Source organism: Pelodiscus sinensis, chromosome 1, assembly GCF_052426305.1.
Source record: "Pelodiscus sinensis isolate ZL-2025 chromosome 1, ASM5242630v1, whole genome shotgun sequence".
Lineage (NCBI taxonomy): Eukaryota > Metazoa > Chordata > Testudines > Trionychidae > Pelodiscus > Pelodiscus sinensis.
Genome location: NC_143052.1, coordinates 359,155,920 through 359,167,711, shown reverse-complemented (window position 1 = coordinate 359,167,711; position 11,792 = coordinate 359,155,920). Strand labels below are relative to the sequence as shown.

General features: G+C 49.8%; 2 protein-coding genes across 2 annotated transcripts; both read left to right on the top strand.

Moving 5' to 3' along the window:
• The first annotated feature begins 239 nt into the window (after positions 1 to 239).
• Positions 240 to 1,309, top strand: LOC102450633 (olfactory receptor 52R1-like). The gene has a single exon (XM_006123596.3). It carries the CDS (start codon positions 299 to 301, stop codon positions 1,307 to 1,309), a length of 1,011 nt encoding a protein of 336 aa, XP_006123658.3. The 5' UTR covers positions 240 to 298.
• Positions 1,310 to 10,736: 9,427 nt separating this feature from the next.
• Positions 10,737 to 11,792, top strand: LOC102450413 (olfactory receptor 52E4-like). The gene has a single exon (XM_006123595.5). The coding sequence runs from the start codon at positions 10,782 to 10,784 to the stop codon at positions 11,790 to 11,792; it is 1,011 nt and encodes a 336-aa protein (XP_006123657.4). The 5' UTR covers positions 10,737 to 10,781.

Genomic DNA, 11,792 nt, shown 5'->3' with positions numbered 1-11,792 from the left:
CCTGGGGTGTAGTTCCTGTCGGTGTCTATCGAGGCTTCTCACAAAATGATGTATGGAGATGACTGACACGGGGACACCGCTGGCATCCGGAGGGTCGGTTGCAAATAATTCATTTCTCTGCATAAGGAAAGTGTGTGTGTGCCTGTGTGTGTGTGCCAATCTGCTCTGCCCCCGAGAACAGCCACCAGGAGTGCATGTGGGGTCTCATATTGTCATTGTCTATCCCTCCAGGTATTTGTATTGCGACCAGCATTGCAAGCTGTGGAGATATCCACAGAACCACGGGAATGTGCGGCACATGCAGGAGACACCGTTCTGCCTCAGGGTTGGACACCTTCTCCCCTGCTCCATGGCAGATTCCAGCTCAGCCAACTTCACCAACCCCTCCACCTTCATCCTCCTGGGCATGCCTGGTCTAGAGGCAGCCCATGTCTGGATCTCCATCCCCTTCTGCACTATGTACGCCATCACCATCTTAGGGAACATCACCATTCTGATCATAGTGAAGACAGAGCCGAGCCTCCATGAGCCCATGTACTATTTCCTCTGCATGCTGGCCATCACCGACCTGGTCCTGTCCACGTCCACCCTGCCCAAAATGCTGAGCATCTTCTGGTTCAATTCCCGGGAGATCGATTTCAGTGCCTGCCTCACCCAGCTGTACTTCGTTCACTGCTTCTCAGCAATTGAGTCTGGACTTTTTGTGGCCATGGCTTTGGATCGCTACGTGGCCATCTGCCATCCCCTGAGACATTCCACCATCCTGACAAATGCTGTGGTGCCCAAGATCGGCCTGGTTGCTGTGCTGCGAGGTGCCATACTTGCATTGCCCTATCCCTTCCTGGCCAGGCAGTGGCCGTATTGCAGAACCAACATCATCCCCTACACGCACTGCGAGCACATGGCCGTGGTGAGCCTGGCCTGCGCCGACATCCGTGTCAGTAGCTACTACGGCCTCTTTACACTAATCTGTAGGATTGGTCTCGATGTGTTTTTTATTGCTCTGTCCTACACCCAGATCCTCAGGGCCATCTTCCGACTGCCCACCAAGGATGCCCGGCTCAAGACTTTTGGGACCTGCAGCTCCCACCTCTGTGTCATCTTGGCCTTTTACATCCCAACTCTCTTCTCTTCCCTCATGGTCCGTTTTGCCCACAATTTGCCCCTTAATTTCCATGTTTTCTTTGCTAACATGTACCTCCTGCTGCCCCCCATGCTAAACCCCGTTATCTATGGGGTGAGGACTCAACAGATCCGGGCCAGGCTGCTCCAGCTACTTCCTCGTAAAGGGACTAAGGTTTTCTCCTGAAGCTCTGGCTCTCAGACCAAGCCCCATGTAACTCTGGCGGGTGACATGTTGCTGGGCCCTCTTCCCTGGATCACTTATGAGCCAGCCAAAGACAAATTAAATCCTTTCCTGGCTTTATTGTGCTTCCTGAGTGTGACATTCTGGTGAATCTGTCTGTGTACCGCTCCATCAGACACTGATTTCCCCCTTTCTTATTGTATTTGTCATTGCAACTGACACCCAAGGCCCTGCCCCTCCCTGTCCTGTTCTCCTAAAACCCCACCTCTACTGCAAATCTTCCTGTGAAGCCTCCAGCCTGTTTTTGCTTCCCCTCCCTCATTTCCTCCCACTCTCATTTGCTCCCCCTCTCACTCTGCGGATCAAATGACCTTAGCAAGTTAGAGAAATGGTCAGAGGTAAACAGGATGAAGTTTAATAAAGAGAAATGCAAAGTGCTCCCTTAGGAAGGAACAATCAGTTCTATACATACAAGATGGGAAGCAACTGTCTAGGAAGGAGCATGGCGGAAAGGGATCCATAGTGGACCACAAGTTGACTATGAGTCAACAGTGTGATGCTGTTGCAAAAAAAGCAAATATGATTCTAGGTTGTATCAACAGGTGTGTTGTAAGCAAAACTCGTGAAGTCATTCTGCCGCTCTACTCTGCACTAGTTAGGCCCAGCTGGAGTACTGTGTCCAGTTCTGGGCGCCACATTTCAAGAAAGATGTGGAGAAATTGGAGGGTACAGAGAAGAGCGACAAGAATGATTAAAGGTCTAGAGAACATGACCTATGAAGCCAGGCTTCATGAACTGGGCTTGTTTAGTTTGGAAAAAAGAAGATTAAGGGGGGACATGATAGCGGTTTTCAAATATCTAAAAGGGTGTCACAAGGAGGAAGGAGAAAATTTGTTCCTCTTGGTTTCTGAGGACAGGACAAGGAGTAATGGGCTTAAAGTGCAGCAGGGGAGGTTTAGATTGGACATTAGGAAAAAATTCCTAACTGTCAGGGTGGTCAAATATTGGAATAAATTGCCAAGGGAGGTGGTGGAATCTCCCTCTCTGGAGATATTTAAGAACAGGTTAGAGAGACATCTGTCAGGGATGGTGTAGACGGAGCTTGGCCTTGAGGGCGGGGGGCTGGACTCGATGACCCTCGAGGTCCCTTCCAGTCCTATGATTCTATATATCTGGTGACTGGTGGGTCCCCCTCAGGGGACACTGGGCATTGAGGTGCAGCGGAGCCCTCAGACTCACCAGCTTGGGCTCCCTCTTGCACAGCGAGACAACAAGCTGTGGAGCCCTCCGAGCTGCACTCACACCGACATCCACAGGCTGGGACCCCCACAGCTCGTGGCCCTCTTTTGGGCAACTGGTGGCCCTGACCCCCATGCCAGCACCTTTGCTCTGGCCACAAACTGGCTCTGCTCCTCTGACACCAGCACACGGCCAATATCCGTAACTTCAGGCAGAACCATGATATGTGCATATCGACAGGTGCTCATCTGCCTTTCCCGGCCTCACTCGCCTCTGAGACCCAGCGTGTCTGCGTCTCGTGGGCACATTCCACACACAAGGGCGGGGTGTGGGTCTCCCCCATGGGGCAGACTCCTCACCACGGCGGCGCCAGCGGGTTGCTCTGGGAATTAGCTGGTTGGCTCACTGGATGCCTCCCTCTCCCTGGTGTCTTTCACCACGGCATCCCCTCCAGGACACGGCCCTCCGGCAGCGCCCATGCCAATGTCTGAGCCCCCCTTCCCGGGGGGGTGTTTATCCTGCTTGTTCTCCAGGTCCTCCCCTCCCCAGGGCACCCTGTTCTCCTCCCAGGGAACACCCAGTTCCCCTGCCCCCACCTTGCCTCAGTGACCCACGGCCAGTCTCCATCTAGCCTCTGCCTCAGGGCAAACTGCAGCCTGTCATGGCCACTCATCACTGGCCAAGGGGGGTGGACCTGCTGCCTTTGCCCACATGGCTGCTTCAGGCCCTGCAGCCTGGGAGTTTGCTTGGCCAGAGATGCCCATCCCTGCCTGCCTTCCCCAGTCCTGCTCTACCTCCAGGAAGCCTCCTGCTTCCCAAGCACCCAGGTGCCTACTGCTCTGTCCAGAGCAGCCGTGAGTTCTCCCCTCCATCCAGGAGCCCTTTTTTATACAGCCCCCAGCTGGGCCCTCCTTAGCCAGAGCTGCCTCAGCTGGGGCTTGCTCAGGGCTGGGATTTTGCCCTTAAAGGGCCAGCGCAGGGCAATCGCTCTGTCTCAGTCTCCCACAGGAAATAGGAATAGGAGCTTGTGGGTACATGCCCTTGGCCAGAAGGGACCTTGACCAATCATGTCTCTTGAGCCTCAGTTTACCCAGCTGTAGCATAGGGATGTAGTGAGGGGGATTTTCCTGTACCAGGGCCTCTGAAAAGCCTTTAGTGGAAGGTGCAGCCCAGTGTGAGGAGAATCACTGAGGAGAACGACTGATCTGTGATGCCCCAGACAGGGTTTGTGTCTCCCCTCAGGCGTCTGTGCCCAGGTCTGTGTGGGGACTATTGACCCGTCCCTCCTGGGCACTTCCAAGGGAGCAGCCCTATGGGAAAGTAGGCAAAATCCAGGGATTTCTTTCTAATCAAAGATCATTTTAAAATACACACAAATGCACAGAGCCGGCAATTCCTCCCTGAGTCAGTCCAGAGCCCAGGGGTTCTCCTCCCCCCTTGGGAAGGGCCTTAATTGCTGTTGACTCCTGAAGCTGGAGAAAGAGCAGAGAAGTGCAGTCAGGCTCCTCTCCAGCCTGTTTGCATCCAGATGGTGCCTCTCCCGCAAGGCAGAGCAAACCCTCCTGGGACGGCCCAGAGCTGGGTTATAACCAGTGCCCAGCCCTGTGCCGGCTCTCGGCGCGGGACACTGCTGCAGACGCTGGGCTGAGAGAGGTGGGGACGCGGCTGCCTGAGGGGGTTCCCAGGGAAGACACGTCCCTCTCAGCACTCACAGGTACCGTCTCTTCCTGAGGGGCTCCCCTGCCCCACAGACCCAGTGCCATGTGGGTATGATGGGATAGAGTTGATGGGGGGGTCTTCTCTTCTCTGCCCGGCCATTCAGCATCCCAGGGCCCTTGCATTAGGGGATGAGTTTCCTCCAGTTTCATGGGTCAAAATGTCCCTCATTTCAGTGCACCCCAGCCCAGCCCGGCTGATGCCTCCAGCTCCGAAGTGGCCACACTGAAGTGGCCCAGGGGCTCTGTCGGGATGAAAGGTGCCGGTAGAAGTACAGGACAATGCCCAGCTCGCAGGTCCTGGCCTGGACTTTGCTCAGGCCCCAGTGAGGCCCAGCTCCCCTGGACTGGAACCAACCATAGATCTGAGAAGTCACTGTGTGTTAGTGCCCAGAAATGTTCCCCTCCTGCTCCTGAACCTCAGGGCTCTGGCTGTGAATCAGCAGGTTGAGGGTGTGGGAGTGTTACCTGAGGCTTCTCTGCTGGAAAGCAGCTTAGTGTCATCTGCAAACTTGCTGAGGGTGCAATCCTTCCTTTTATCTAGCTCATTAGTAAATATGTTGAACAAAATCGGTCCTAGAACCGATCCTTGGGGCACTCCGCTTCAAAGCGACCACAAACCAGACATCGAGCCATTGATCACTACATGTTGGGCCCAACCTTCTAGCCGTCTTTCTATCCACCTGACAGTCCACTTATCCCATCCAGACTGCCTTCCTTCAACCAGTCGGCTGAACTGTTCTTCATGAACCTTTCAAAACAACAACAACAAAACCCTATTTGCCAGAAGCCACTAAAATCGAAGGTATCAGAGAGTCTCAATAAAAGATGGTTGGCTGGCACATTTGTGAATCCCATTTAATTGCAATAATTATTGTGGCAAGGAGCGCCGCAGGCCAAATATGGAAATTATAAGACATCTTCTTTTCTTATTATTAGATGTTCAAACATTTCACCTAGTTATTCCCATATTAAGTCCTGTGACCTGTGTGTCACTAAGGCCCGGTTTATACCAGGATTGTGGTGTAGAATCGTAAATATGAGAGGGCGCCACAAATATCAGGTAATCTAATCCCAGGCAAAGAGAGAATGTGTTGAATCTGCACCCTCCCAAACCGATGGCTGCCCCCTTCCTTCCGAACACCTCCAGTGAAGGGCCTCCCCAACCTCTTGAAGCATCTAAAGCCGCTGGTTCTGCTCTCTGAGTCAAGTGCGAAGAACTTTCCCTCCTGTCTTCTTGTAACCTTTCAGAAGCCTTCGAGGGAGTAATCGAGTTTGTCTGTACAGGATAAACTTAAAAAACCAACAAATAGTCTGGTAGAACTTTAGAGACTAACAAAACACAGGTGGTATCATGAGCTTTCGTGGGCACAGCCCACTTCTTCAGATGACCCGAGTTTTTCTGGTACTTGAAGACCCGTGTCATGTTCCCCTTCAAACCTAAACACACCTGGGTCCTTCAGCTCGCATAAACAGCTTACATTCTGTCCCTGGGAACATCTGGATGCCTTCTCTCGTGACCCTTTCCTGTTTCCCTCCATTCAGCAGTGACTGAAATCGGACACAGTACAATAACTCCTCATTTAACGTTGCTGCGATGTTCCTGAAAAACATATGACTTAAAGCAAAATCATGTTCAGTGACCCCAATTCCCCTGTAAGAAATCATGGAAATAGGAGCCTTAGGTTACCAGGAATTTTTTTCTAGGAGACAAAGGACAGTAGGTACCAAATAAGATTTTAACAATTTTAATCAATTTGTTAGCATGCCCAGCAGAGACGGCTGGGAAGCTGGGTGGAGGTGGTGGCGTAAGAGGCTGGGATAGTTTCCGGGGACCGTCTGGCTGCTCAGTGCTGAACTAGCACTTCGCTGAGTTGGTAAGGTGGCCCTGCAATCTAGAGGCAGTGTGGCGGGGGGCAGGAGGGAGGACACACAAGAGACACACGGCCGTGGCTGCAGGGGAACCTGAACGTGGTGGTGAACTTGCATCATCCCGCCGGAGCGCCCCCTCTCCTCCGGACTGAGCGTGCACAGCAGCACAGTGCGGTGTTTCCACAGTACCAAGGGGTGTTTGCATAAGAGAGAGACATGGGCACTGGGTGTGAGAGATGGACGGAGACGTGCACCCTGTGTGTGTGTGTGTCATTCTGTGTGTCTCTGTGTGCATATCTGCATTTGCGAGAGGCAGCAAGAGATGTGCATTGCCTCTTTAAGTATGTGAGCCCCACTATAAGTATACTGCCCTTTTAGCCAGTTCAGATTGTGATATCCCGGGGCAAGGAGTGGTTGGCTAGATTGGGGGAGGGGGAACAAGCTGTTATGAACTGCCATCTTCCCCACCCTTCCCCCCCACAGCAAGCAGGGGGCTCCCAGGTGTAGCTCTGGGCCAGTAGGGGAGGGGCTTCCAGGGAACTCAGAGGAGTTGATGGGGGCTGCTGGTCCACCTTTTTCCCAACCCTCCACCCCCCCCCCCCCCCAAGGACAAGAATTGTGTCCACAAGGAAGTACCAGGCAGAGTGAGAGGAAACAGGCATCCGGGCCGGTCAGCAAAGGCTGCTACTTTCAGGACATCGGTGTATTCCCATCACTTAGCTAGGCGTGGAGATATAAACCAAAGAATCAGACCCACACGTCCGCCTGTGAAGGGGTCATTGCTCACACTGACCGTCTGAGGCCTTGTGCTTTGGCCGAGCAGTGGGGCAGCCATAGGCTGGGCAGGGTATGCTCACATCCTCCCATTCCCAGCCAGCCGCACGGAGATCAGGTAATATCAGGCGGTACAGAAGCTGAGTCAATCTAACCCCTCCAGATACAGGACAGATCCCAGAACGAAAGAAAACTTAGTGTGATTTGTGTCCGGCAGGAGCTCACTGATCCCTAGTTCTAGAGATGTAGCCGTGCGAGTCTGGTCTGGCATCGTCCTGTCTTTTGTTTTATCCCTAGTTGTGGTTGTGGGACCCTCATTGCATTGTTATTTTTCCTTTATCGCCCCCACTTTTCTGTTGTTAAGCTGGATGTTCTCTCTCTGGCTCTTTGTTTGTTTGTTTGCTGTATGATTAATTTCGCTAGGTGTAAATGGATTAGAATGGTGAGAGGTACTCACTACACTACTGGGACTGATTAGTAACATTTCAGTAAAACAGCTGGTGAGGGTCGAGCTGGGCAGAACTCCAATTTTACTCGATAAACTGAGGTTTAAGAGGAAATGAAGGAGGCAGGAAACTGGAATCACATTTGCTTGGAGCCAACCACCAGACACATCGCAGTGTCGGCACTTTGGGCGTCTGGTCTGGTTGCTCTCCTCTTCTGCACCCTCTCCAGTTTTCCAACGGCCCTTTTGAAATATGGACCCCAGAAATAAACAGTCAGTTTCACCACTGTCCAGTGAAACCCTTCCACTCACAACACTCCTGTCCATGCCTAGGTTCCTTTGGCCACAGCAGCACACGGACAGATCACACGGAGTTGTTGTCAGTTGTGAGTTTTGCTGTTTACTACTCAGAGTTCTGCTACTCCACCATACAGCACTCTGGTGTGTGGGTCAGACCTGCAGTCCCTGTTCCAAAAGGGAAACTTCTCATTGGGCCGTATTAAAACATTGTGTTGGCATGGGCTCAGCTTATCAAATGTGGCAAATCAACAGGTTTGCCTGCTCTCACGTCTCGCTGTAACTGCTCTGCCGTTATCTGCAGTGTCTGTCTGTTTGCTTCCAGATCATTCATGAAAACATTAACTAGCATCAGTCTAAACTGCTCCCTGCAGATCCTACTACGAACAGCCCTGGTCACTCTCCGTGGTGCATTGAGAATGGCTTTCTGAGATAGGTCGGTATAACATCCATAGATCCACGTCATGTGTGTGCTACTGAAATTGTCGAGTGCTCGTGTCTTCATGTGAATGTTTTCCCCTACTAAATCAAATGGCTCAGAGAAATTAAAGGTTATTACTTCTGTTGGTTCCCATGATCAACCAAACATTTACTCTCATTAAAGGAGGAAATTAGTTTATTTCATGACAACTATTTTCCAAAAAACATATTGTTGTCTGGCACGAATTATATTCCTTGACATTTTGTTAACTAATTCCGTACCATTTTTTTCATTCTTTCCTAAGTTTGTCCAAGCCTTTTTAAAAATGTTTTCTTTATTTTCTACTAATTTACATTTAAAAGAGACCTGCCCTGCATTTTCTTTTCTTTTCTTTTCTTTTCTTTTCTTTTCTTTTCTTTTCTTTTCTTTTCTTTTCTTTTCTTTTCTTTTCTTTTCTTTTCTTTTCTTTTCTTTTCTTTTCTTTTCTTTTCTTTTCTTTTCTTTTCTTTTCTTTTCTTTTCTTTTCTTTTCTTTTCTTTTCTTTTCTTTTCTTTTCTTTTCTTTTGCTGCTTCCTGATTGTGGACTTCTGGTTCTGAATGTGATTCACTGCTCACTTCATAACTCTGGTGTTCCAAAGTCAAAGTTTCTACAGTAGATGCTGTTTAACACTATCCTTGAAACATTTGCTTTCTCCCTCCAGGAACTGGTGACTTTTTTTTTCTAGGATTTCCTTTTTTCCCTTAATATACTTAACAGCTACGTCTACACTGGCATGATTTTCCGGAAATGCTTTTAACGGAAAAGTTTTCCGTTAAAAGCATTTTCGGAAAAGTGCATCTAGATTGGAAGGACGCTTTTCCGGAAAAGCACTTTTTGAGGAAAAGTGCCCATGGCCAATCTAGACGCGCTTTTCTGCAAAAAAGCCCCGATCGTCATTTTTGCGATCGGGGCTTTTTTGCGGAAAACACTACTGTGCTGTCTACACTGGCCCTTTTCCGGAACAGTTTTCTGGAAAAAGACTTTTGTCCGAACGGGAGCAGCATAGTTTTTCCAGAAGAGCACTGATGATTTTACATTAGATCGTCAGTGCTTTTCCGGAAATTCAAGCGGCCAGTGTAGACAGCTGGCAAGTTTTTCCGGAAAAGCAGCTGATTTTCCGGAATAACTTGCCAGTGTAGACACAGCCAACTAGAATATTTACCCGACATTTCTTGAGTCCTTAACTCAAATATTTTTTTTTAATTTAAACCATTGCTGTGGGGGTGAGGCTGGAGATGAGGGGTGCAGGAGGCAGGCTGCCCTGGGGAGAGGGACAGCCTGAGCCTTCTCTTACTATAGCATCTTGAGGTATGGGGGAAAGCACCTGTACATGGTCGCTGCAGTTGGAGAAAGGTTGAATGTCCCCTGGTTGGGCAACAGACAGACACACAGAAAATCAGTAACACAAACAGACAAACTTTCTGAAATGTGTAGTCGGTAGCTGTCACTTTCTGCATTCCGGTCTCCTCCTGGCACACTGGGGGTATAGCTGTCCTGCCTTCCCATCTCTGTCTCCTTGCTGCCCCCTTCTGGTCATTCTACTGTATAACTGTCCCTTCTACAAGACACCCCCCTTTCTATTTTAGGAGAAACAACTGGATGCAGAAACAGACGGACTGAAATATGGACATTTCTAAATTATACACTAAAATAACGTCTTTTCTGTGACTCTGAACGAAGCCAAGCATGGATTTTTCTCTGAAATCATTAAAATCCTTCATCATTTTAAAATGCTTCCAATTTTAAGTGATTCCCATCTATTTTCCTTTTCTCCCACGGGCCGTATATTGCTCCTTCCCCTGTAATTGTTGCCATCCCCTTGCCACTGAATTGGGATTTTAGCCAAAATGGCCTTCTTCCTTGACTCTGGAATCATGGCTTTGTAGATACCCAACAAACTCTTCCTAAAGCTCTCCCAAGGGTTGTTTCCCGTTTTTCTGTCTCACTTTTCCTCCCCCTGAAATGTGCTGATAATTTGTCTCAGCTTTGGGGAATTAGCCCTTTTCCAGCACTGTCAACAGATGTTACTGGTTCCGAAATATTTTCTCTTTCTCCTTTTGTGTGTCATTAGCTCCATTATTTTCTTCTCCTCTATCATATGCTCTCTTGTGTCTTGAGTCTGCACCAAACAGCTCCAGACTTTCCTGTCTGTCCACGTATGGCAGCTTCCCCATTCTCAAAACCTGCCCTAGAAATACCTTTTCTATCTGCTGTATCCTGCACAGCGACTGGGCGACCAGACCCAAGGGCGTGGCTAGAGCAGGTTATTCTCCATCTCATTCCGTATGTGTCCAACCATGGTCTGTACTTTGGACACAGCTGCAAAGAGCAGCTGACCCCCTCGTGTTGCTTTCAACGAGGACCGAGTCTTTCCCCGAGGTGTATTTCCTGTCGATGCCTCTTAAGGTTTCTCACAAAATGATGTATGAAATTACTGACCCAGGGACACCGCTGGCATGTGGAGGGTCAGTTGTTCATACTTCATTTCTCTGAATAAAGCAAAATGTTGGTTTTCAGTATGTGAAGGGCAATGAATCTGTCAGCCATGACAACAGCCTCCATCAGTGCATGGAGTGTCTCACATTAACATTTTCTGTTCCTGCAGGCATTTGAAATGCTTCAATCACTCTAAATCCTGGGCTCATCCATAAAATCAGTGAAACATACAGCGCATGCAGGAGAGACTGTTCTGCATCAGAGTTGGACACCTTCTCCCCTTCTCCATGCCAGATTCCAACACAACCCACTTCACCAACCCCTCCACCTTCATCCTGCAGGGCATCCCTGGATTGGAGGCAGCCCATGTCTGGATCTCCATCCCCTTCTGTGCCATGTACATCTTATCCATCTTGGGGAACGTCACCATCCTGTTCATAGTGAAGAGGGAGCCGAGCCTCCATGAGCCCATGTACTATTTCCTCTGCATGCTGGCCGTCACCGACCTAGTCCTGTGTACATCCACCATTCCCAAATTGCTCAGCATCTTCTGGTTCAACTCTAGGGAGATCGGTTTCAGTGCCTGCCTCACCCAGCTGTACTTTGTTCATACTTTCTCAGTGATTGAGTCTGGGATCTATGTGGCCATGGCGTTTGATCGCTACGTGGCCATTTGTGATCCCCTGCGACATTCCACCATCCTGACAAACAATGTTGTGGTCAAGATCGGCCTGGCCGTGGTGCTGCGAGGTGCCATACTTGCACTGCCCTATCCCTTCCTGGTCAGGCAGTGGCCGTATTGCAGAACCAACATCATCCCCCACACACACTGTGAGCACATGGCCGTGGTGAAACTGGCCTGTGCTGACATCCGTGTCAGTACTTACTACGGCCTCTTTGCACTAATCTCTAGGATCACTTTTGATGTGCTTTTTATTGCCCTGTCCTACACCCAGATCCTCAGGGCCATCTTCCACCTCCCCACGAAGGATGCCCGGCTCAAGACTTTTGGGACTTGCAGCTCCCACCTCTGTGTCATCTTGACCTTTTACATCCCAACTCTCTTCTATTCCTTCACATCCCGGTTTGGGCACAATTTGCCCCTTCATTTCCATGTTCTCATTGCCAATGTTTACCTTCTGGTGCCCCCCATGGTAAACCCCATCATTTATGGGGCGAGGACCAAACAGATCCGGGAAAGTCTGATCCGGCTGTTTCCACATAAAGGGACTAAAGTTCTTTCCTAG